The sequence below is a fragment of the Grammomys surdaster genome, unplaced genomic scaffold (genome assembly GCF_004785775.1).
Source record: "Grammomys surdaster isolate TR1022 unplaced genomic scaffold, NIH_TR_1.0 271, whole genome shotgun sequence".
Lineage (NCBI taxonomy): Eukaryota > Metazoa > Chordata > Mammalia > Rodentia > Muridae > Grammomys > Grammomys surdaster.
Window position 1 is genome coordinate 662,381 of NW_021604712.1, and position 27,144 is coordinate 689,524.

The 27,144-nt window shown below is 40.0% G+C and overlaps 1 protein-coding gene across 1 annotated transcript; it reads right to left on the reverse strand.

Annotated features, from left to right (window-relative positions):
* Window positions 1-3,773: 3,773 nt before the first annotated feature.
* On the reverse strand, window positions 3,774-5,245 carry LOC114628735 (histone H3.3-like). Its single transcript, XM_028776687.1, has 2 exons — window positions 5,055-5,245; window positions 3,774-4,185 (listed from the first exon to the last, which is right to left on the reverse strand). The coding sequence occupies exons 1-2, from the start codon at window positions 5,243-5,245 to the stop codon at window positions 3,774-3,776; spliced, it is 603 nt and encodes a 200-aa protein (XP_028632520.1).
* Between the last annotated feature and the right edge of the window lie 21,899 nt (window positions 5,246-27,144).

Below are 27,144 nucleotides of genomic sequence, written 5' to 3' on the forward strand. Positions count from 1 at the left end.
AAGGAATGTGTGTAGATTAGGGGTTGGCAAACATTTTTCTGTAAAGGGCCAGATTGTAAATGTCTCAGGCTTTGTGAGCCATATGGTCTCTGTTTCATCTACTCAAATCTGCTGTTATAGCACAGAGACAGCTACAGACAATGTGTAAATGAGTGAGCAGGGCCGTGTTCCAATAAAACTTTATTTATAGATGGTACATTTGAATTTCATATAATTTTCATAGGTCATATTATCTTTCTTTTGGGATTTTTTTCTAAAAGTCATTCTTAGTTCATGGGTCTTCCAACCTTGGAATCATGTTTCCCTTGCTGGCTATGGTTCTGCAGTCCATGTTGGGGCTCTTTGAAAGTCCACACCATACCTGTCTGCATGGATGTGGAAGAATTCAATCTAATTTTTTGAGTGGCAGCATCACAAAACAATCTCCTACTCTCAGCGTTCTTCCTCAGGCCAACCACTGGATTCACTGCATACTCACCAACAGAACTTTAGTTTGAGCAATGAGAGGTAGGCATCTAGCTCAGAACATCTGTCTTCCCCAGCAGATCATGGTTAGATTCGAGTCAGGTGGGGTCCTCACAGAACTCCAGATTCTGCCCTTTCTCTCCAGCCTCTCAAGTGGATGGAGGAACTGGAGCCAGACCAAGGTGATCTGAACTGCTACTATGGAAAGCCTCCAATCTTTGCCTTTGTTCTCTTCTCTTATATAATCCTAAGAATACCGAAAGCACTGCAAAGACAGGTCTTGGGTCTTTAGACATCTCTTTTCTCCACTGTACCAAGTTAAAGATAATGCTACTCTCTTGCCTTCGCCACTTATGTGTCTGTTTGACTTCCAGAAATGGGTGGTCAAGCTTAGTCTACTATAATATCATAGGGCTGTGGATTTCACACTAACTCTGATAATGAGGGGAAGGCCAATGGAGTCCCCAGGAGACTGCCAGGAGAAGCTTGGCTTTGATGCCTTTGTGCAACCTCTGGAAGACACTCATCAGCATCCTGAGATCTGTTTCCATTCCCTGTCTGCCTGTCTGCTCTCATCTCTCCTACTTCTCTTGCTACTTCCTAGCAAATGTAAGCAATTATTGCTGTGCCAGGGCCAAGAGATGTAAAAGCAAACAATAACTTAGGAAATATGATTTTAAAACACAACAATCCAAATATTTGAACTTTAGTGACATTTGTACTCTGTCTTCTGTCAACTCTAATTTTATCAAACAGGGATGAGTGACACTCAGGGGATTTTGTGATTTTCCAGTTTAGTCAAAGGAAACTCCTGGCTTGTCTGAAATTAGTCTAGTGAAAAAGCAAACAACTAGGAAAAATAAGAACAATTTTTCAGCCTTGTTCTTTCCTTCCTCTTTTCAATTTACTATCTTTTGAAGGTCACCTGGGAGCATGTACCTGGATAATCTTCTAGGTTTGAGGCAGGACAGCTGGTTTGCTTTCCAAAGCATCTGGGTCTCCATTGTATACTAGTAGGTAAAGAATGGTTCCTTGGTAACTCAAGCTACTTGCTATATTTTCTCAGATTTTATAGGATGTATATTATCTCCCTTTTGCCCACAACATCACCTAATAAATCCAACCCAGTTACCTAACAACTTTCTTCTTTCTTACCCAACCCCCAACATGGGACTACTGGTTCCTTACAGGAAAGGGTCAGACAAAGGCTATCCTCATGTGCATGTCTTAGTCACTACTCACTGGCATTTACATGGAGACAAGCCTTTCTTTACAGCTTCTAGACACAGAATAACATGTCAGCATAGGCTAGATGTTCATGAACGTGTGTGTGTGTGTGTGTGTGTGTGTGTGTCCAGTGCAAATTTCTCAAAGCTCTTTGGGCATTTCCTTTCTCCCCAGTCCCTCCTCCTGTCACTTGTCCCTTTCTCTCCCTCCCCATTTCCACTTCTCTCTTTGTATTTATTTCTGAGTTGTGGCTAGAAGTCTTCACTTCTTGGTCCTCTATTCCAAGCAGTTTGACTCCATACTTCCTAGACTCTCAGAACCTTAAGGTATCACAATAGAGCCTCTTCAGAGGGCACAAATGGATTTAACAAAAATTAATTCCACCACATTTACAAGACTTACTTGTGTTTGCCCTGCCATTTACAGGCTGTGTGAGATGGAATCAATTACTTTATGTCTCAGAATAAGTTTCAGTGCTATTCATTTCGGTACCCCAGGGACTATCTAAATGAACATATACAATAGCTAATAGATACGCAGTCAGCTATAAACCCAGCACCCTGGTAAGTGTTCTGTTTTTGTGATTTCAATGACCTTTGTCATCAGAGTTATTTTCAGACTATTAAGTTGACTGTCTGAGCTGTTCAGTCACCTGCCTAAGGTTGTTTGTCCAAAGAAGACAGAGTAAGGATGAGACTGATATAAAGTGTTATATATCAGAGACTCTCACATGCTCTCTGCCTCTGGTTAAGGCTCACATCTGGTCACTTATGGAAAGATGGAGCTGTGTCATTCAGATGACAGGAAGCATTGTGTGGATTTCACTGAACTAAGAAGAACGTGAAATCATTCATTATTTTTGCTTTACTTGTATTTATGTTGTGCATTAAGTGTGTTTCACAGACACAGATCTAGCATAGTGCCTGTGAAAAGAGATGAGTAATAGGGAACTGAACAAGAATCATTTGACTCCTTTCAGTAATTGATTACCAATACATACCCCTACACACACACACACCACACATACACACACACACACAAATACACACACACACACAAACACACACACCACACACACACAAACACACACACCACACACACACAAATACACACACACAAATACACACACACACAAATACACACACACACAAATACACACACAAACACACACACACACACCACACATACACAAATACACACACAAACACACACACACAAATACACACACAAACACACACACACAAACACACACCACACACACAAATACACACACAAACACACACACACAAATACATACACACACACACAGACACACACACACACACAGGCTTATGCACATGCATGCATTATTCTAAGTCAGGGAATTCCACAGAGATGATAGAAAGGTATTGAAGAAAGGATATGGAGGAGTTCATGATTTAAGATTAAAGCTATGTATTTCCCTTAGGTTGTGAGAGCTGACCATGTACGAAATCTATGGCTGTGGCACAGGAAGGCTAGTTAGATTGTTCTCTGAAAGGCAAGTTAAACACTACACAGTAGGGCAGCAGATTAGTAAGCACATAGTCTTTTTTTTTAAATGTATTTTAATAGCAAACTTAGAGGAACAGCACAGAAGACAGACAACATTAAAAACATGTACTTGCATGTAGGACAACTCAGTTAGAAAAGTATAGTGATGGATGGAATCTGCTGGATGATAAAAGTGCTACAAACACCAGTTAGTTGCCGTCAATAAGAAATTTACTTATTTTTAAAAAATCCAAATGCTGGCATTGTCCAGAAAATTTTAACAGGTTTATTTATAATTGTTATAAAGTCGAACTGTTGAAATGTGTTCACTGAAACATTTTGCTTGCATTAATGCTTTACATCTTGCATTTATATTAAAAATTCACACACAATGAACGTGGAGAAACTGCCAATACCTGATTCTGTCCCCTATGTTTCCACTCGCAATCATATACTTAGGTACCTTTGACCCCATGGAAAAAATATCTAACATTCAGAACTACTGATAACAGGAAGAAGAGGAAAAAAACTTTTTTTGAGAATGAAATGTTTCCCCTCATAGTGGACTCTTAAGCACGCTCTCCGCGTATGCGAAGAGCTAGCTGGATATCTTTTGGCATAATTGTTACAAGTTTGGCATGGATAGCACACAGGTTGGTATCTTCAAAAAGGCCAACCAGATAGGCCTCACTTGCCTCCTGCAAAGCACCAATAGCTGCACTCTGGAAGCGCAGATCTGTTTTGGAGTCCTGAGCAATTTCTCGCACCAGACGTTGAAAGGGGAGCTTGTGAATCAGAAGTTCAGTGGACTTCTGATAGCGCCTGATTTCACGGAGTGCCACAGTGCCAGGCCTGTAACGATGAGGTTTCTTCACCCCTCCAGTAGAGGGCGCACTCTTGCGAGCGGCTTTTGTAGCCAGTTGTTTCCTGGGTGCTTTACCACCGGTGGATTTGCGGGGCACTGGCGTTAGAGAGCGGCGGCTGTGAGCACAATTGAAAGATGGCTGACACCGAGGCTTTCCCCCTACACACACCGCCGTAAGCACATAGTCCTAAGTGATCTCTTGGTGTATTATTAGCTTGGCTACAAAGTCTGGCAAAAATTAAATCTCTCTGAAGGCAAAACATCACCATAACCTATTTTATTTATTAAGTATGATCCTAGAAATAATTATATAATAATAATAGTTCATAAAACGCAGGCATAAAATTCCTAGATGTTTGACCTTGGGCTGTATAGTGGCTGCATGAGTTCTTACGACTTATGTGACTTAATATTTGATGGATGGGGATAAATAAAAAATATTTATTTATTTATCTGTGTATGCAATAATGTGTGTATGTGTGTGTGTGTGCAGCAAATAAACACTGCCCTGTATATTTGGAGGTCAGAGGGCAGCTCATGGGAGTTGTTTCCTTCTACTGCATGTGTCCTGTGGATCAAACTCAGGCTGTTAAACTTTGTCGCAAGAGATTTTAACTGCTGAGATGCTGCTGCTGCTGTTGCTGCTGCTATTACTACTACTACTGCTGATCCCAAATGGGTGTTCTGATAGACAAATAAAATGAAGAGCCACAAGACATATTTTTTTTTTTGATTCTTCAGCTGACAGCAAGAGGGTTTATTGTACACGAGTTACACTTGGCCACAAGAGAACAGAACTAGTCCAGAATGCCATAGGTCCGGGGCAGAGGGCCAGCGGGACTGGTTTTAGTTGTAAGAAAGGCAGTCATTTTCCTAGGTGATCTCGACGAGGTTGACATTCCAGGTCTACAGAGACTTAGTACCGACAGCAGCATACAGTCCCAACAGCTTGTCCCCGGTGTCCCGAGCCTTCGGCATTCCTCACTTCTGCTCCCGCAGGCTTCGTGGGTGCACAAGCTGGGGTTCTACTTGGACCTCTGCCTCGTCTTTCTTCTCTTGCGCTTCAGCCTGCTCATTCTCTTCTTCCGCCACTTCGCTCTCATGGCGCAGGAGTCTCAAGGAAGATGGCGCTAAGACCGAGAGCAAGACATTTTCATTAACTAAATAACTACGCATTTTTTGCAAATTTAAGCAAGCTATTCTCCTGTGGTGCGCTGCCGCGCATGCGTAGTCTCCCTCCTGAAATCACCATCAAACACCAGTAAGGCCAATGCCTGAGCAGCCGGTAACTGTCAAAAACTGACGCAGCCCGACGTGTCATATCTGCCGAGACGCATCAGCCAATAGAGTAGGGACACGCCGACCCGATGGGTATATAAGGAGAGCTCCTCTTCCCCTCGGGGTCTTTCCTCATTTTCATTGGAATAAAGCTTGCTGCAGAAGGATCCTGGTGTCCGAGTCCGTTCTTGCTGGCGAGAAGGTGACGCGGGTCACATTCTCCCAACTTAATTCATTTGTAAAATCATGATGCCTTTCCTACCTGTCCTTTACAGAGTGACATTCTATTGCTACAGTCTATGTGCTTGTGGCTATCATCAGGAACTTTGTCATAAGTGGGAGGGAGGGTTGAACAGTAGAGTATTAACAGTTCAATTACAATGAAAGTATGGCATGCATGTTTTTTCTTCCTTTCCACTAGACACGATGCTTTTCTTCTCTCTTTACATGACCCAGCACTCCATGCCTTGTTAATAAATACACATGTGCATGAACATTTGGCTGATAATGGGAACTGAGTCTGCCATTGATGTTCCCCCTAGAACGGCCAAGTGAGCCACTGGGAGCTGAACTGTAGCAGTGACATTTTCAATAATGGGTGTATAAGAGCAATTGTCACCTTGCTTATTTTACTAGCTTGTTGCAGTAGAGACTACTTAGAGTGATTAGGTCAGTAAACTGGCTATTTGACAAAGGGGTTGGAGAAGAGAATAAAAAGAATTGAAGGTTTGGGAGTCTGAATGAACAATTGGAACAAGAAAGAACGGAGCATGAGACGAGCTACCAGTCATTTGTGAGACATCGTATCCCAGCCACTTGCCAGCAGCACTGCTATGTAGATACTGTCTCCATTTACTGATGAAAGCCTGAGGCTTGGAGGTCTAGCACCCTCTAACCACACGCAAAATTCTACCAGTTAGCTTTGATTCACTTTTTTCTTCTGCATCCCATAGCCAATATACCTTGTAGACCTGCTGCTTTTAGCTCTTAAATATCTTCTAGGTCAGAAGCAGGTTGTGACCCCCTTGGGCTCATACATCAGACATCCCGCACATCAGGTTGTGATGCATAATAATGGCAAAATCTCAGTTATGAAGTCATAATAAAATAATTTTATGGCTGTGCATCAGCACAGCATGAGGAACTATATTAAAGGGTTGAAGCACTGGAAAGGCTGAGAACCACTGCCCTAGCTTCTGTTGATCCTTTAGAGTATCATCCCAGAGCTTACACAGAGTCCCACCCTAGTTGTGTGCTTGTGTACACACCCTCTCCCAGTCTGGATGTCAGATTCTAGCCTGTGAATACTCCACTACTCAACTTTCCTTCCCACTTAGGACAAGACTCCTGTTGATAATCCTGGCTATCTTCACATTTGATCTCGCCGTGTGCCCTTTTTCGCACAGCCCCAGTCTCTCACAGGAGAAACCGCTTCCCCCGAGCCCTGTGTCTTTCTTTTCTTGGGATACTCCCTCCTCTCCATTTCATGTGCTCATCACACATTATTATTCTGACCTCATCTCTAGCTGCCCTCTCTTGGGAAGCTGACTTATGACCTATGGCCTATGAGCCTAGGACAAACGCTCCTGAGTGTTCTCACAGTCTCAGGACCTTCCTGTACAGCTCCAGTAACAGCAAACCATTTTTGCTAACTAGGGTAAGAGATGTGTTTGAATTTGGCTCCTCAGAGTGAAATGGGGAAAGAGATCTAGTCTGTCTACTTCCTGATGTCCAGAGTGGGAGATGAGCTGCCTTTTAATGAAGGAATTATTTGGGAAATATATCCTGGCTAGAAGGGATGGAACTTGCATTTATACCAATTCCCCTTAACCTCTTTTCTGCAAAAGAGCGTGACAACTTCTTAATGTGAGAAATATGGGCCCTCACTTCATAATAAGAGCACCAGAAACTCAAAGTTAAAGAAAATGCACTTTATTTTAAGGCTAGGGCAGGAATGGGGTGTTCCCCAGAATGGCAGATGTGTCAATCGAGCAGAGAGAACTGCTTTTATAAACCTACACCCAAGTGTCCCTCTCCCATCCCTTGGTGGCTGAGTGAACAGGAGGGTAAAGTCTTACATTGTCATCTAGGTCTTGGGTTTATTTCTCAACCTGGCTAAATTTCTGTTTTCCATCCTGGTTAGCTTAGAACTGACCATGCTCACAGCCATTTCACTCTTAAGTCCTTAGGCAAGTTTCCTGTTAGTAATCCTCTACTCCGCGCCTCCAGTAAGGGTTGGGGGAGCAGGGCTAGCAGAATTTGAGTGAGGCTAGCTAACATAGCAGGCTACCAACAGCAACCAAAAGTTTATTTCATCTGTATTTGTACCAGAGCTGACTCAAGGTACTTTGACTTTAAAAATGAGCCATCAGATTTTGTTTATTGTAATCAATGCATTTCAATCTTTGTGTGTTTTCTGTGATCTAACTTGGCAAGATTTACTGCAACTTTTTAAAATTAATTTACTTTTTGACAATTTCAGATATTTCATATGTGTACATAACACACTCTGGCAACATTCACCCCAAGTTTATCTTCATGCCTTCCAGCAAGTGCAAGTGCCCCTCCAGCCTTTTTCCCCCTTTCTTTTATCTTTTATTGTATTTTATTTTATTGTTTTTGGTGATCAAGTTTAACAAGGGACAAGGTGTAATTTTTTCCCCATGTTTACCAGCTTGGCACTTAACACCATTTGCTTTGGGGCAGTGGCATTTTAAACATAGGACTAAAAAAGCACTTTTTGCTAAGATGAGACATTTTTGTTTCATCACATGAACTATGATAATTATAGATTACAGGAATGGTGAGCAGAGAGACCTGGTTAAGATGTCCAGAGAACTCATCAAAGAGAAATGTAACAAAAACAGAGCTGTTGAGGCTGGTGTGGTGGAGGCTGAAGAGTGGGAAAGAAGCTCTCTCATACTTGTCCTTCCTTCCAGGGTGCTGGCCAACAGGGCTGCCCTGCCTGTGTTAAGAGAAGGCTGAGTTACCCTGTCAGGTGTGTGTGTGTGTGTGTGTAGATATGCCACGGCATCTGAATGAACTTGATCTCACTGTGTGCTCCACCTCTTTGGCTGAACAATTAAGAAATTCACAGAAAATCTTGAATGTACACTGGTGCTTTGTCATTGGCACCTCCCTAAGGCCGCACATTCTTGAACTTGGAGCAGGGAGAAGAAAGGAGAAGGGTGACAAGAGAGGCCAGGTAGCCTTATGTCCCAATGTCTGCCATTCTGTAAGCTAATAAGCTGTTTTGGATCAACTTTAACATTTCTGGGGCCTCAGTTTCCCCATCTGAAAAAGTCAAGTGATGAGTTGAATTCCTTCAAAACTGAGAGTCCGTGCTCTGCATCTCCACCATTGGAAACAGTAGAAGCTGTTGTTCTCGTGTTCTTGCAGCTTTATAAATTATATATTACAAAGGTGCCATCTCCTTCCTAAACAACCCCTCTGGAAAATTAAGTGCTTAATAATGTCCACCTGGTCAGTAAAAAGGCATGAGGAAGGGATTGGCTGTCAATAGTTCTGTGGCTGTAAACTAAGTCAGAAGAAAGGGCTTCTGCAAACATCTCCTCACATAGCCTTCATTTTCCTCCGTAACTTAGAATAAAGTGAATAATTTCTGATGAACTTCTTACTTGAAGATAATGAAAAAAAAACATGCCATTAGCAAAAGGGCCATTTAGTTGCTGGATTACCAAATATGTCTGAGTATACATATAAGTGTTCAGTTGTGGGTCGGTGCGGTACTGCACAGGGTTCAGCTGCATCTTTTTAGGGACAGAGAAGCCCTTGAATGTCTTGTGATTTTGTTGTTGTTGTTATTGTTGTCTGGTTGGTTAGATTTTTCTTTTGTACTGAGTTTTGAACCCAATTGCCTCACGCATGTGTTCTTAGGTGCTCTGTAGTGGATTGAGCTCTCCCCTCAACCCTTATGTGGTTATTAATCAACAGGATAGAGGGCATTCAGAGTCATTGAATTCCTAGCTTAGGGCCACAAGCATGCCCTTGGTGTTTGAACATGCATCTTTAATGTTGTGGAGGTAACATAATAAATGAGGTTGTGTTTGTCCCTGATTATCTTACCCAAGAGAAGTACAAAGGAGAAGGGCTAGCCAAGCCTGAACTGTGATCACCATGCGCTTATTATAAAAAAGAGAAAGAAACATCATTTCATTGTCTTTTTTTGTGCATGAACTTTTTTGCTGACGTTTTCTCAGCCTGTGCAGTGCTGCACCAACTTACCTATAACAAAAGTGACCTTGACAAATTGCTTAAACTCTCATAGTCTCTTGTTGGTCCCTGCTACTATTTGGGGGCGCAATCCCTGCTTTTTTCTGTTTGAGCTGTTGCTACTCATGTTTCATACGGTGTTAGGCACATACATCTGTGTTTTATAAAGACTCATCCCACATCAGAGATGACTCCCGATGAGGGGGTCAGAGTGTCTTTGAGCTTGGATTTGTGTGTGGTGAACTAGGCTAGAGCAAACATGAAACAAGCACATTTTCTAGGTGCTTTATTTTTCCCTCTCTAGAAAATGACATTGCTCTTATACGTGAAGACACTTGTCTACCTAGGTATATGGATTGTCAGAGCTTCGAAGAGCTTCAGGAATGTAATTAATATTTCACATTACAGGTTCCAGTCAGTGGGCCGGTCATGCACCCCCCTGTGAGAATCTCATGGATGCGTGGGCGTCAGTCATCTGGAATCACATCATCCATCCTGTAGATCAGCAGTCCCAGGGGAGTGATGCTGAAGATTTAATTGGGACATACATCAGGAATAATGTGGAATCTATCTCCTTAAATGTTTCCTGGGAGAATTCCTGAACATTTTATAAAGGATACTGCATTGACTGAATGACTCTGATGTTTGCCTCTCAGTGAAGACATTTCAGGTCATGAGCCTTCTTACAACCTTTGTGTTCCTTTCTTAATAACCTGCACTCACAGAAAATATTCACGGAATAGCATATGCTACTTAACAGAACATTCTGATGACTATATGATAATTTTTCCTTGAGATACAGATTCTAAAATCATAGTTTATTATTAGGATTATGAAAATTTTATAATAGTGAAGGTTATTTGATTTTTTCCATTAAAACCTCTAAGCTTTCATTTGGCCCAACTTCAACAAATGTTTCATTTTCCCAATATAGAATAATTGGTATTTAAGTAGAAATATAAGAAAAATGTCATCCATAAGCTCAACTCCAAATGTCAACAACTGTTAATGTCTTGATATGTTCCAGTTTTTTTTTTTTGGCTGTTTTTACAGTTTACATAATTTCATCACGTGGCATGAAAAACGTATTAATTCTAAAACAATTATTCTACAAATATAATGTTTAATATAAAGCAATCATAACATATAGGAAAATATAAAAAGGAAAATTAAAGTAATTTATAATATCACCAGATAGAAAAACTGAATAATTGTGTAGTTTTCAGAATATTCTGTCATTTGTATTAAATACTTTACATGTGTAGAAAAATAAAGATAATAGTATGACAATTATTCATGTATTTATTATAGAAAAATTCCCAATGCTGATATTTCTACACATTATTCATGTCCTCTTTCTGTTACTCTCTGTGTCCTCCCATCCCCTCTCCTCCCTTTCCATCAATCTACTCCCTCTTCCTCCCTCTTTCTTTGCAAAATAAAACTTCACAATTGTAGCTACACTGTCCAGGCTTTTCTTTCCAGGGTTTATACATACTGAAGTACCCAGCTCAGATCTATACAGTTCCTCTGATGAATGGAATTGCTCCATGTGGAGATGCCCCACAGTGTTATTAGAAGAAAGGTTCCGGTCTACATCTCTGTGTGGGAGCCTCTTTCATCCTCCCAGGGAACTTTCCAAGTTCTCATTGTATGCCTGGGATCTTGGTTAGTATCAAATCTTTGGCATGTGTGTCTATGGTAAAATGTAATTATTTTAAAAATAACACGTATATATGTGTATATGTGCACATGAATGCAGGTGCCCTAAGAGGTGAGAAGAAGGCTTTGGATCTCTTGGAACTGGAGTTCCAGGCAGCTGTGAGTCACCTGAGCCACCTGACACAGATGCTAGGAACCAAACTCAGCTCCATGCTTCACAGGAAGAACAGAATGCAATGACCTATCTCTCCAATCCTATAAAATTGTAATTATAACAATACTAAGTAATCATCAAATGACATTTATGATAATCTAATATAATAAGAATTATTTAAAAGTTATAAAGTACTTATTTCTGGAAACTTCGAGTTAGTATCTTTGGCCACAGGTAATTGAAGAAAATTGAAACCAAGGGAAGAGAAATCAAAGGTAAAAGGGGCACTGTGCATGCTTTGTGAGACAAAGCACTCTTTCTGATTTTTCTAAGAACTGACAAATTGTTTATAGTAGAAGCAAAAGTTTGTATCCTTAGAAGCAAAGTTTAAAAACTTATTTGATACTTTACACACATGTACATACATACATACATACACACAGACATAGACATAGACACAGACACACAGACACACAGACACACACACACACACACACACACACACACACACAGAGGTTTTTTATTAAGTTACTACTGAGATGACTCACTACAAGTTTGAGGATCTGATTTAAAATTCTCAGAAACTATGTAAAAAGCCAGGCCTGGCTGCGCATGCCTGTGACCTAGCATTAAGAGGCAGACATATGCAATTTGTGAGAGTTCAGACACAGCTTCTGCTTTAGTAAGAGACCCTCTGTCATGACAATTAAAAAGGAAGCAATGGAGAAAGATACTTTCTGTCCTGCTCTGGATTTTGCATGTGTGTACATGGATGTGCGCACACACACATATTTATATGTGTGCATTCCATACATATACCCCCTGCTTTACTTAGGATTTCTATTGCTATAAAGAAGTACCATGACCAAGGCGACTTTTACAAAGGACAACATTTAACTGGGGTTGGCTTACTGGTTTTGAGGTTCAGTCTATTATCATCATGACAGGAGGCATGGCAGTGTCCAGGAAGGCATGGTGCCAGAGGATCTGAAGGCTCTACATCTTGATCTGAAGGCCTCTAGGCGAACAGTGGCTCCCACTTGGCTAGGAGAAGGGTCTCAAAGCCCACCCCCACTGTGACACACTTCTTCCAACAAGGCTTCACCCACTTTAATAAGATGACAGCCACTCCAACAAGACTATCCCTCCTAATAGTGACATTCCCGGGGCCAAGCATATTAAAACCCAACCTACCCCCTCCAAACCCATACAATTTTTAAATCTTTCCTCTTGTTTTGTAAAGCTAGGATTTATAGGGGTTTTTTTTTTGCCTATTTGGCTTTCTTTAGTGTTTATGTATGTGTGTGTTCGAATGTATGCATAGAAGTTCATACACATGTAGAGCCTGTAAGTTAACCTTGGTGGTTTTCGTCAGTGCAGCTGTCAACTTTATGTTTTTGAGACACAGAATAAGTAAAAATACTTCATCTTCTCCTCTCCAAATAAATGACCATTTGTATATAATCTCTACTTTTCCCTTTGCATTTGTGTTTACGCTTAAACGCACAGGATGTTCTTAAGCATGTCTCCTTGTTTCCTTTGATTGTGAGCGGGAGTTGTGTGTTATTTACTTATTTTTTATTCATTTATTTTTATATAATGTTATCTGTCAACATCAGCTGGGTGTTCTAGAATATGGACATACTGTAACTAACTCTTCCAATTTTGAGTAGTTAGAATATTTTCAGTTATCTGTTATACCGAACAACATTATGAAAATCATTCTTGACAATACTTTTTGATATTGGTGTGAAAACTTCTGGAGGAGCGAATCCTCACAGTTACTTCTCTCGCAGGGCTTAAAACTCCCTAGGAAGCAGAGACATCTCCATCTCCCTACTCTCGAACACCCGGCTGATGTTGACAGACAGCATCATGAATAAGTAAGTAAATAAATAAGGAAATAACACACAACTCCTGCTCATGATTAAAGAAACAAGGAGGCACACTTAAGAACTTCCTGTGCACTTGGGCAATGTCTAGATTCCATTAGCATTAAGGCTCACAGAGAATGGGAGTATTAGTTGTAATTACTGCATAGCGTGCTTTTGAGGGCTAATGAGATAACGTATATGAAAGCCATAGCATGGAGTTTGAACTGTCATAGGAAATAGACACTCACAATCAGTCCTTAGTTCCACACATCTGGAAAGTTTTCTGGCATAGACTTTTTGAATCTGTATAGAAATGGAATCATGTAATCACTCACCCAAGGCTTGTTTTCATCAAGAAAATGTTTCATTTTTTAATATTCACGCATTATACCCCAAATAATTCTTTTCTCCCTACTTTAGCTTCTAGAAAAAAGCTATAAAAAAAGGACAAAACGTTTCTCTCATATCAGGCTTTGGGCAGGAGTTGACACTGTTACCAACTGCATCTAATAGGTTACCATGGCAGCAAAGTGCAGCAAGAGACACAATAGAAGCAAAAAGTCTCAGTTGTTTCTGTGTGAACATCTATCATGTTGTTTATGAGTCTCAAATGGTAAACTGAGATACAGAGGTAGCTCTCAGTCTCTGTTTCTCAGCACCAGCTTCCAACCACTCACATCATTACTATTTTAATTTAGTAATAATTATGCCATTTGAGATAATAAAGAAAAAGTAGGGACAGGCACAGCACAAAATGTAATTGAGTGTGATGGATATAGTGGTGATATATTTCTTCTCTTCAAAGTTTTCTCACTATCGGCCCATTAAATAATAGGTTTGCTATCTCATATCTGGGTGATATCACAATCTGGGTGATTTTGAGTGCTTAAAAACTCTTGTTCAGTTAAAGTAAAAATGTTCATTCAAAGTAAACTTTTATTTCTACTTGGATACTTTAATATATAGAACAATCAATGGGAAATCATGAGAGAAAGAATAACTGAAAATCCAATGTATGCTTTAAGAATTATCTACAGTATTTAAATAATTCAAAGGATATTAACATAAAAGAAGCAGGGGAGAACAAAACTGAGGGAATACATAGTAAATAAAATCATTATTAAAAATAATAGAGTGGTAGACCAAATTCAATGACATAAGTGAATTATCAAATCATCCCAACATTTCATATTAAGTGTTGATACATGACATGCTTCAGTTACAACTTCAGAGATTGCAAGAATTGGTGTTGAAACCCATGATACTCAAGTATATGGTATTATTAAGAGATTTATTTTACATAGAACAAGAATAAAGAGAAAAATAGGGGTTGTTTGACATTGAAGAAGATAACAGTGTGAAAAGCAGTGTAGGTGCCTGGAGTATCCATGCTTTCACTAGATCAAACACACAAGCCAGTGAACCAGAGATAAAAAGAGAAGACTGATGACAGTGGAAGAATCATTTCATCAGGAAGATAGAGGAGAAGTTCTAAATATACACTATCAGATCTTATATCTACACCTTGCAGAAGTGTACATACAGGGACTAACGGGTAATTTACAATTGTTACTGGTGACTTTAATATGGGGTTCTTAGAGGAACAGAACAAAATATCAGTAGAGATACAGGTAATCTGAACAGTATTGTCAATTGCTTTGAACTACATAGTAGAAGATTAAAACCAACAATATACCCAATAACCACAGAATATACATCTCTTTGAAGTTGTTACATGCTATATCATTTAAAATATGACTCTATATGCAAAGTGACTCTCACTGGTACCTCTATTTGGATGAGGGTCTTGATTTCAGGAGATGTGATACAAAAAACACATATGATTAAGTTCTTTATTTGAAAACACTTGTTATTTAAAACAAACTTTTCTTCAGTGAGTCACATGATTGAAGAGAGACAGAGAATCTCATGTGAAAAGCAAAATGGACGTGGCCAGTTTTTACAGTTTGAGATATTAACACATTCAGCATAACTCAGCAACTTCCTGAAGTGTTATATTGACTGTGAGCTAAAGGTGCTGAAATATACAGATAGGTGTTTCCTGAGAGGAAATAGGTGATACATTGAAGGGTTATTATTATGTATTTATTATTTACTTATTGTTGTGTGTACGTGGAGATGGGTATATGTGCCACATTGTTGTATTGAGGCCAAAAGACATCTTTCAGGAGTTATTTCTATTCTTCCATTGGGTGATCTGAGGCTGTAACTCAGGTTGTCAGGTTTCGGTGACCAGTGTCTTTACCTGCTGAGTCATTCCACTGGCCCAATGGGTTGTATTTTTGATACAAAGAAAAGAGTATAAAAGAATTCAGAATGCTAGGTCATCAAATAAAAATCCCAGTGTCGGACATGAGATACCTCCCCTTGGGTTGTTAGTGAGAGGTGTCACAGCGCACTAGAAGTTGATGATAAGACCCTTTGCAGAAGGCGCCACACACACACTGGTCACATGACATGGAGAAAACAAGTTGGTACTGATCAGAAAACTTCCTCCCTCTGGATAGCTTTTGCAGCACAGGAAGGTGTTTTGGACAATGCTAGGGCTGGGGATTATCGACAGTTTTACCCAGGTGTATGTGGTCCTGTGTTCTGCCTCTCTTCTGGTGGTTTCTGGGAACCACTGATACACTGGCTTTGGGAGGACCGGGCAAAGTTTGGGAGGGGGAGTCTGCAGTCATCATCTCCCTTTGGGGTGTCAGAGCAATGCTGTAAACCAGGCCCGAAGGGGAGAGCCAGCTCATACAGGAGTGTTGAGTGCTGAGTGCCAGAGGGGCAGGAGAAAAGAGGTCTTTAGGAGTCTTAGTGTTATGGCTCCTTTAGGCGAAGGCCCTCCCCATGGTGATCTTTAATGAAGCAGCTCTCTGAGAAGATCTTACCTTGTTTGTATTTCAGTATTGGGAGTGGATGTGAATGCATATGCTTTATTTGAGGAAAGCAGGGGTTACATAATTTTGGTGAAGGGCATGAGAATATCCATGAAGGGAAGATCATTGGCTGAAGGCTAAGGCTACTGAAATGCCTCATTAGGATGAAGAAGCATTCCAGGTGTTGTGGTATTTGACTGACTGCCCATGGATACTTTAATTGAGGGTCATGGCTCCAGAGCAGACATAAAGACAGGTGGGGGGTGGGTGCAGAACAGCCCTACTCCTGCTGTCTCAAATCTCTGGGATTCTTGGGGTTTGAGCATGCTCCGTCTCCATGTCCATCTGATGGCCCAGTTCACGTGCCCTACAGCTGTGAACCCTGGGAACTGCGATAATAATTGTCATCAAGATATGTCCATGGGTTGCAATACCGGCATGCATTATATATGGGGTAATTATTTTATGATTGAATGTAAGGCTCCTTCCACAGTAGCAAATATGTGCTAGGTACTATAAAACTGGCTAAGAACCCATGCCCGTCACCCCACCACCACCACCACATTTATAGCACCAGGAGTGGACCACTACTATTAGTCTACTAAGTGAGCATAGAGTCAAACTACCTTTTAAACTTTTCTCTCTGCTCATAGATTAGCACAGCTCTCAGACCGCATCTGAGAAGCCACTATGTGCAGCCAATTGTGGGTCATGTAGACACTCACAACTGGTCCATGTGCAAAGTGTAAGTGTTAGTGGAGTGCTTAATCACAAATGGTTCATCTGCATCACACTGTCCTCTCAGGGCTCACAGATCATCAGGGAAGAGAGTCAGGGTAGGAATATCATAAAAGCAGAGGCCAAGAAAGACTTAAATTAAAAGCAGCTTCTTCTGTACATAGCAAGATGGCTACACCCATGAACTCACAGCAACTGGGGTTGCCTGTGCAAGACCTGTACTAGATCAACTTAGTCAGTATTCTAACATGGAGTTGATGGCACTGGGTGGGGGAGAGTCAGTTTTCGTTTAGGGTTTGGCACCTGATAGGCTGACTACACAACAGTAAAATTGTCCTACAGCAGGAGTATATAAGCACCATAGATTAAAGTTTATTAGCTATTAAAACAATAGTAACAAAAATTTAAACAGCACATAAAGATGTCAGGGAGATCATATAAAATTCTTAAGGAATTAAAAATTTTTTAAAAAGGAATTCAGAACAGATTCCCAACTAAACACAAATAAGTTTCTTGTGCATCGGAGGAAAAAACACAGAAGAAGAAAAACTGGACAAAACATAATCTGTTTTAGAGGCTTGATTTTGTGAAAAATTCATTAATAGTTCCTTGAGTTAATCAGAGAAATGCTAGGAGACTAAAAGTAGGTTGACAGATAACAGGATAGGATCTCATGTCTCACTATGTGTCTGTTCAGTTTAGATGTTGTTGGCTTGCACATGGAGATTCTGAACCATGCTAAGGAACTCAGGTTGTCGAAGACGGCTTTCTTCCACCAACAGCGACTAATGTTGTCCTGGAGAGTTTTATTTAAAGAGGAGGTGAGAAGTAGTAAAAAACTTAATCTTTTCAGCAGCTAGTGACACATAGTCCACTGCCTATACTTCATGAGTGAGGACTAGTCACCATATAGATTACCCCGGACACTGCAGTATCAAGTTTCTTTAGTGATGACAGTCAGTCAGTAATATGGGAAGGAATTAGAAACTATCACTTCCTACTCTTTTTTTTTCGGGGGGAGGAAGGGAGATTTTATAAATACCAGAGTTTTTAAGTAGAACATTTATGATTTTATATAGAATATGTTTTAAACGGTACAAATATCAGATTCTTATTCATTTCTTCTACATAACTTTATAATTCTCTATTAGATAAATAATATTTATTTTCAAATACAGTTTCTGTATTTATTTTTACAAATCAGCAGTAATTATTTCTGGGGCCTTATACAGCTTCTGGGATTTCTCCACCTGGATAAATACATTTTCAGCAATCATTTTTCTTTCTTGAATAGTATTTATACACTTTAGAATATGCTGTCTGAATTAAGTATTTTGGTAAAAAGAAGAACCTATGTACTGCCTGATTTATGTTAGTGTTGAGACCTTTAAAATAAAGATTTTAGATAAATATAAAAACAATAACATCATATTATGTAATATTTGTATATCTGTCAAAATTTGCTCCATATATCATGCTTATTTTAAACATAGATTTTATTTCCTTGTGGAAATATAAATCACTTTCTTGCTGGATATGTTTTCATCAGAGAGATGTATATAAAATACATGCAATGTGGTCAATAAATGAATTTTTGATCATCACTTAAAGATAGAAAAATCAGTAAATACGTAAACTAAATAGACTCGTAAGTTAAAATCAAATTGAAACTATACAGTGTGTGTTCCATGACATTCATGGAACAGTGTCAAAATAGAAATTCACAAATATTTTGGAAGTTCCCAAATATGTAGAAATTAACTACATTCCATATGTTGTAAGTAAAAATAGAAAATATTTTGATTTTAACTATAACAAAAATATGGTACTGCAATCATTTTTGGAATATAGTTATAGCAATACTTAGAGGAACTATGGCTTTATATGTTAATATTAATAAAAGAGTAAGGTATTAAATTAATGGCTTAAAAGTCTACCTGAGTTTAAAAACATACCTTAAAAATAAAACTTAGAAGTTAAGTGGTGGTGGTTTGTACCTTTAATCCCAGCATTCAGGAGGCAAAGGCAGGTGGATCTCCAAGTTTGAGGCCAGTTAGATCTACAGAGTAAGTTCCAGGGCAGCCAGATCTACACAGACAAACCCTGTCTTGAAAAACCATAATAAGTAAGTAAATAAATACTTAGAGAGAAGGAAGAGGAGGGATCTTAATGGGTGAAAAGACAGAAGAACACTGAAGATATGAAACTAGGGTGGGACAGCGTGGGTATGGGAGAGGAGAGGGTGGGGATGTGTTTAACAAAAACTAAGGACATATGAAAAACACTAATGGAAACACATTGCTGTGTAAGTTAATTTAAAAATGTAATTGTATTTTAAAGGAAGGAACTTGAACACAGGTACTTTGTATGAGTGGACAATGCTTTCCTCAGAAGACAAGGTCTATTAGAGCAAAATCTTGATGCTACCTTCTTAGAAATTTTTGGTTATAGATGTTCCAGGTCTGCCCCCTGGAAACATAGAATATTGCCATTGGTTTTAATTGTACATCATAAGTCAATGATTAGAGTATGTTGATAAAGGCAGAACACACTTTGGTTGCAGGGCATAGGGAATTAAAGCCGTACTGGACCTGTAAATTCCCTCCCTGTTGGATCACTTTCATTGTACTGGTAGAGCAATGTTGGCTGTTGGGGAAGAAAAGTCATAAATAGTTTTACCCAGAGGTGAAATTATGCTGTAATATTTGACCTGCCAGGGAAGCATGTACATTAGTGAATTAGGGGAATGAAGGTTATGGAGATAATTATGTATTTTCTGATTGTATCTAATACTTGCGTCAAGGAAAGGGGTTGATTTCTGGTATTGTAAAACTGGTCAAAAAGCCTGTGGCTCAGGGTATATAGACCTCAGAGGAGAACCTACTACCATTGTTTTACTATTGCCAAAGTGGTGTCTCCTAACTATTTATGTTTAAGCATTTACATAAGTGCTGTTACCAACCTTGATCAGAAAAGCTTCTCCTCCTCCTCCTCCTCCTCCTCCTCCTCCTCCTCCTCCTCCTCCTCTTCCTCCTCCTCCTTCTTCTTTTGCAATGGGCATCAGTTAATGCTGGGACTCATAACTGTTCAAAGCACTGAGAATAAGTGACTGATTGTTCAACCCAAATGGAACATCCATACCAACCACCTCAATGCCCATGGAAGAACCAGAGGATAGGGAGGATAATTGTAAGGTACCTTTTAGCTATAAGATGGAAATTGCAACCATGATTCCCTATAGATTCCCTATTTCCTGTAAAAGACCTACACAAGATAAATCTAACAGAATCAACTAATGCTGTATAAGGCACATTTAACTGGACTCAGTGATTATCAAAAACAGCAATCAAAAATTATGGAGAGAGGACATGAAATGTGAAGATGGGAGGGAATCAATGTTGGGATGTGTCTGGAGGGATTTAGAGGAGGCAGTTGAGGATGGATATGACCAATGGAGATGTATAAAAATGCCCAAGGATAAACAAAGGACAAACCTCACAATTTACAAAACTGACATACGATGCAGCAGAAAGTAATTTCAAAAATTAAACAAAAGTCTATGAAATAAAGGACACATTAAGAAACTCAATATGGGTGATGAAGAGATGTTTCAGTAGTTAAGAGCACAGGATGCTTTTCTAGAGGACTGGAATCAGTTTCTAATATCCAGATGGTGGCTCAGAACCATGTGTAACTTCAGTTCCAGTAGGTACAATGCTCTCTCTGGTCTCTGTGAGCACCACACACACATCTGGGCCACAGACACACCCTCAAGTAAAACACTCATATGCACAGCAATAAATCCTTAAAAATAAACTCATTATTAAGGTCACAGAGTAGGAAAGAGTACTTAAGAACTCCTTTTCTGAAAAAGTACTGATTTCCAAAACATGTAAGGAATTGTTATGGTCTTCCATGGAAAACATAAAATACCCATCAGAAGGAGAAAAAAATAATCTGAGAAGTCACTTTACAAAAGTGATACACCCAGGGACAAAGTGCTCAATGTCATTAGTCATTAGGAAATGATAATCCAATCAAAAAAAAAGATAGTACTACCAGCTTACCAAATGACTTAGTTTGGGAAGACTAAACATTAAATGTTGGCCAAAATATGGAACCAACATTCCTGGTAAAAGTATTAAGTAGTCTAGTCACTTTGAAAAAAATTTCTCCAGAAACTTAAAAAAACAAAATTAGCATATATTTAGCCTACCAATATTGTGATCTGAATGGTAGGTGGTCACTCAATGTTAGTGAAATGAATGTAGAAGAATATAGCAATTTCATCCTTAAGACCCTCAAACTGCAAATGTACCTCAAATTCACACACCATGACTGCGGAGACACATGTAATACTCTTGTGTAATGAAAATGAAAGAATTATCAGTAAGAGCAACCACATGAATGAAAATCGACAGTGTTTTGGTGACTGGAGTATGATTGATACTGAAGAACAGTGATGTGATGATTTCACTTCTCTGCCAGTTGAAAGATGATGAGCAGTGAAGAGATATGAAGTGGGTACACAGATATGGTAGATATATAGGTTTGCCATAATGCAAAAAAAGTCTAGTTGGCGAATACACTGATCTTCATTGGGAAATATTTTAGCTTTAAATGTTCGAAAAAGTTCACAGTAAAATGTATATCCTATCACTAACTGGAGCCCTCCCAGCTTTACCATAGTGTGAAATTGATAGGAACTTTACTTAAGGGTATTGACATTTGACCATTTCCTGGGCTGGCAGGTGGCCTCAGCTACTAGGGATGAATAAAAACAAATGTGTGGCTAAGCTGTGAAATTTAAAGAAAAAATAGGTTTTCATGGAGCCCAGGCTGACCCCAAAGTAAGCCAACTTTGATCTTCTGATATTCTTTGCCTTTGATAGCCAAGTACTCAGGTTTCAGACATGGGCTTCCATGTATGGCTTATGTGATCCTGAGGATCAAACCCAGGGCTTTAGGCATTCTAGCCAGGCAGTCCCCCAACACAGATATAGCCCAGCTCAGGAAGCTCATTTTTAACATAACACGTTGTGATGGTTGATTGTGTTTGTCAATTTGATTGGATCTGGAATCACCTAGGAGATAAGCTGCTGGGAACACCAATGAGGGTTCTTCTTGATGGTTATTCTAAGTGGGAAGTCTTGCCCCAAGTGCGGCCGGGCCATTTGGGTGGCAACCTAGGTTAAAGGAAGTCCTATGGGAAAAGCTCTTCCTTTGTGCTCATGGCCTTGTATCTGGCAGGTGAGTTCATATACTTTGTTGTAGTTGCTGTTGCAGCTGCTGCTGCTACCACTTCTACTGTCTCCTCCTACACATTCTTTTACTGCCCACTTCTGCTTCTTTGAAATTCCAATGTAGACTGAAGAGTAGTGGGTCTCCAGGAACTCTACAGGCTTTCAGTGCCCATTTGGGACTGCTGAAGCATCCAGTCTCCTAGACTGAGCAGTCACTAGGTTCTCAACCTGTCTCCAGTATGAAAATTGGCATTGTTAGAAAATGCTGACAAAACTGTGTGAGAGACTCTAAGAAATCTCTTTTAAATGTGTGTCCATTCTGTTGGTTCTGTTCCTCTAGAGAACCCCAACTAATCCAGATACCTTCAAGTTATGAATTTATCAGGATGTAATGTCATGGTAACCAGTTCAAGCCATCTTCATCCTTCCCACTTTCTGACAGCCTCAACCTGACAACCTTCAGTGGACAAGGGAGAAAAGGACTGAGCTTGGCTTGCTTATAGAGCTAGTTGTGCAATGCTTATGGTCTCCTCTCTGAGAGAGGCACAGCCAAGAACTCCCGGTGTTCCTCCTGGTCCCTCCTGCTGACTCGAGCCAAGGCTGAGGCCTGGCTGTCTTTGCTAGGTAGTGTCACTACTGCTGATTTATGTTTGCCATCCCGACTCTACTAAACTGGACTGCTAGTATATCCGTGAAGTGTTTGCTAGTGGATCTAGCTGCTGCTGCTGATCTGTGAACTGAACTGCTGATTTCCAGGCAACAAAGACAGGGCAGTGGCTCCCAAGGACCTTTCTAAACAGGTCCACACCTTCCCCCAGTATCCTTTTTTCCTACTAATTCTGGTGAGTGGTGAGCTAAAGGGAGGTTAAAACTTTTAAGAACCACCATTAAAAATAGGTTTTGAAAAAAATTAAAGTTACATATGGGCACTCCTGATTTAAATCTTTTCCCTTTTCTTTTCTCCCTGGTTTCATCTGATTCAGTCTGCACCCCTTAACTCCTGGCTCTAGTCAGATGCAAGAAGCAGTTCTGGAACTCCAGTCTTCTGAGACACCTGCTGATCTTGATGCCTTTCAGTTTTAAGTCCTTCTTCATGCAGCACACTTGCCTTTTAAGATGAAGGAAAGACATTTATCTATCAGAAAGGGAACAGGAGGGGCCATACACAGACCTGGAGCCCTTTAAAGTCCTCACTCTGAATCTGCTATGCAGAATAAGCCCAGATCTCTAAGATACTGAGGTTGGTTACATGAATCTAAACAAAAAAAAAAACAAAAAAAACAAAAAAACCTTACTTTTTGAGCAAATTCTCTGCAGGTCTTGGTAAGTAGCTCTATAATCTGGCTTTCTGTGAAAAGAATTTTAACAAGTAATGTTTAGCATTGTTTCTCTTCAGTGGCAACCTGGAGAAGCATCTATTCTCTATAATAATGCAAGCTAATCTATTTCGCTTCACTGTCTCTCATATAGCAAGACGTTTATGAGGTGCAGATGTTTGCAGAGGACTGTTGGAAGTAGAAGTCAGAACCCTAACACAGAAAGGGGCTTTGGAGACCCACTAATCAAAGCCCTTCCCTTTGCAGAGGAGACATCAGGGAAATAGAAGTAGCAGAAGAGATTAACTAATTTCTAGTTCAGTGCTCAGAAATTAGGTTTTTTTTTTTAATAACCTCACTCTGCCAGGGATATAAGAATTAAAGCCCTGTTTCCTCCCATCTTTCTGCTGTGACTGAGCCCATGCTTCACATGGCTTATGCTGAACCTTTGAGCTGTGAATGACAGAGAACCGAGTGCATTCCCGAAGAGCCCTGCTGGGGCTTGCTGGCTACCTGAAGCTGACTGCTGCTCTTCCTCAAAGCTGCTGCTCCTGCATGAGAGGAGCTGCCAGGCAGAGCCCCATCCGCTCCGTGATTCAGCTGAAGGTGGGAAATGAGGTGGCAATGCTGCAGAGAAAAGGATCATTTGTCTGGCAGCCTGGAGGGGCAGGGCTATGGGAATTCATTCTCTCAGAGTGGGTTAACTTGCAGCCTTTCATGAACTCTGCCTTCATTTAATCCTGGATCGCTTTGGTTTTGTGTGTTTCATTGGGGAGCTCCTTTGGTGTCCCTTCTGCTGAAGAGCAAGGCAGAAGCATCATTCAGAGATACCCAGGGATGTTGGTAGAGTCAGATGGCCGTGGCCAGTGATAGACAAGCCCCTGGGCAAAGATTTTACCAGCATGATTGCTTCATTGTTTGCGCTAGGATCCAGGACAGTGTTTGCCTTAGGTAGTGTGTTCTCAGGGGGGAAAAGGAACTGTAACGGTATAGATTTGTCAGCAGAGTGTGGGTAGAGCACCCAGGGTAGGGACATTATTGACTTTTTTATTTACATTCTTCTGATACTGTACTTACCTTTGGCAAATGGGAGGGGAGAAAACTTGCCCAGAATGACACTAGTCAAACATAGTAGGACCATTTTTTAAAACTACACATGAGTCTTCTTTCCACAAAGATGCAGCTCCAGGAGCCACTGACAACCTCTCAGTGGATCAAATCAAATCAGCCTTTAATGAAGTGTGATTGTTTACCTCCTGCAGCTCCAGAAAGAGCCACAGGCCTATGGCTAATCAGTGGTTGAAATGCTTGTCCAAGCCACATGTGCTGGGAATTCACATGAAGGGAAAAAGGCTTTGAGATACTAATGAAGACTTGTTCCAGTATACATGATCCTCCTTAAACACAGACTCCCTCAGCCTACAGGTAGTTTCCACCACCCTGCCACACCAAGTGCATCTTATCTGGGCATTCAGGTATTTTCAATGTCTCTGTCAGTGACATAGCCTCTGACTCAGGTGGACAGAGCTGGTTTGACATCTTTTCCAAAGATTTATTGAGGTGTGGAAAGAGTTAACGGAGTCTGGGTGAGAGAAGGATTTTTGAGGGAGGAGTATTGGTGTGCTGAGGGTGTGGCTGAGATGGACCAAAGGCAGCCTTCCACGGTTGGCCACACCACCTCACAGAAAAAGATTTAAGAGAATTTTACCCTTCCAGATCTATTCTTCACTAGATAACATGAGAGGGAAGAGAGGAGGCTGGGGAAAACTGTATTATCTTCATCAGTCAGCCTCTCTCAGGGTTAGCTAGTAGATTTGAACCTGTCAATCATTCAGTCTACCTGTCATTTATGAGGCCTTCATAGCATGAAGTGATATACATACATACATACATACATACATATATATGTATACATATATATATGTATATATGTATGTATTTACTTCCTGTCTTCCTTTACATATCCTTAATCAACCTGTGTGTTAACAACTATTTACATGGATTTTTGTAATGAAAAAGACCAGGAAGCACTGTTGTAATGAAGGGACATTCAGCAGAGAAACCATGTATATTATAAAGTCAGGTGTCCTAGGTAAAGCCAAAAGAGTAAAACTGAATCTTTACCACTCCCTTCTCAATGTTGAGGTTACACTCTCCTTTAAGCTTTATAGTTTTCCTTTATGCTTTTTTAAAAATCTGTTATGCTTTTTTTGCTGCCTTTCATTTTATTGATTTCAATTTGTGTGTGTGTGTGTTTGAGTATATGTTCAGGTATCTTATATATGTATGTTAGAGTCTTAAAATATTGGGTTTTAAGGTTTCTTAGATTTATTTTTTTATTTGCACGTGCAGGTGCCTGTAGAAGGAAACCTTAAGAGTGTGAGGTTCCCTGAAGCTAGAGTTACAGGTGATTGTAAATTCAGCACTTGTGGGGACTAGGAATTGAAATTTTGTTTCTTATGTGTGCTTAAAGAGTGAAGTCAGTCTCAGAGAATTATTTTGGAGCCTCACACCCTCCTGTAACTCGATAAAAACTTATTTTTTTCTGCCCTTTGTGAGCAATTATTTCCCATTGTAGTTGTTTCTGTTGATTGGCTTCACGCCTCTAAATACCAAATGCTCAGCACACTCCTTCATTTTTGGATGGTGTAAACATTACTTAACATGTTCACTTTTCTGTGCGCGGGTACACTTCCTATCCTCTATCCCACCTTTTCCCTAAAGCTGGATCCTTTGTTTGATTAATAGTTAGCATTTGTGTTCTTACGACTATGCATACATATTCAGAGCAGAACCATAATGAGTTCTACTTCCTTTTTGGCACACTGTTTGCTTTTTCTGGAGCTAGTAACTATTTTCTGAGTTGTTATCATTTCCTGTGAAGTTATCAACTCACCTCTGCATCTCCCTATGGCTTAACTCTCCTTCAGCATCAAATCACATCACCTATTCTATGAGGTTTGTGCCTGTAGAGGTACTTCCTCTGGTTTCATGGACACTGGTTGCTCTCTTGTCACCATTGTTAACCTGGAGTCTTCCTTCACTATCAACTTGGGGATTGATTTATCTTTTAACTGTATTAGGCCTCGATTTCTTTGGTCCAATGTTTGTTTAAAAGTTTTTTTTTTTTTTACAAGGGTCTGGAGCAATGACTCAGCAGTTAAGTACATATACTGCTCTTCAAGATGACCTGAGTTCAGTTCCCAGCACACGCCTCAGTTGGCTTCTGACCACCTGTAACTTCAGCATCAGGAAATCTTACATCCTTGGGTATCTCTCTCTCTCTCTCTCTCTCTCTCTCTCTCTCTCTCTCTCTCACACACACACACACACACACACACACACACACACTCACTTCCAAGCATCTCATTTAGCTCCACATTTTGGCGGAGTATTCCTTAAAGATAGGATATACCAAAACATTTCAAAAATGAATATGTCCTTTATTACTATTGTGTTATAGGGTAGGATATAGGTAACTAGGTTGGAAATTATTTCTGATTGTTTAAACTATTTTCCAGGTTCTGTTATTGCTTTTGAGATATTTCACACCATTTTAATTTTTCTTCCTTTATGTGTTTTTTGACGATTAAAAATAATTAGAATCTTGTGATCTTCTTGGTACAGACTTTTATTTATTTCAATGTGGGATGCATCTTTGGACTGGGGGAGAGGGTTTCATGTATACA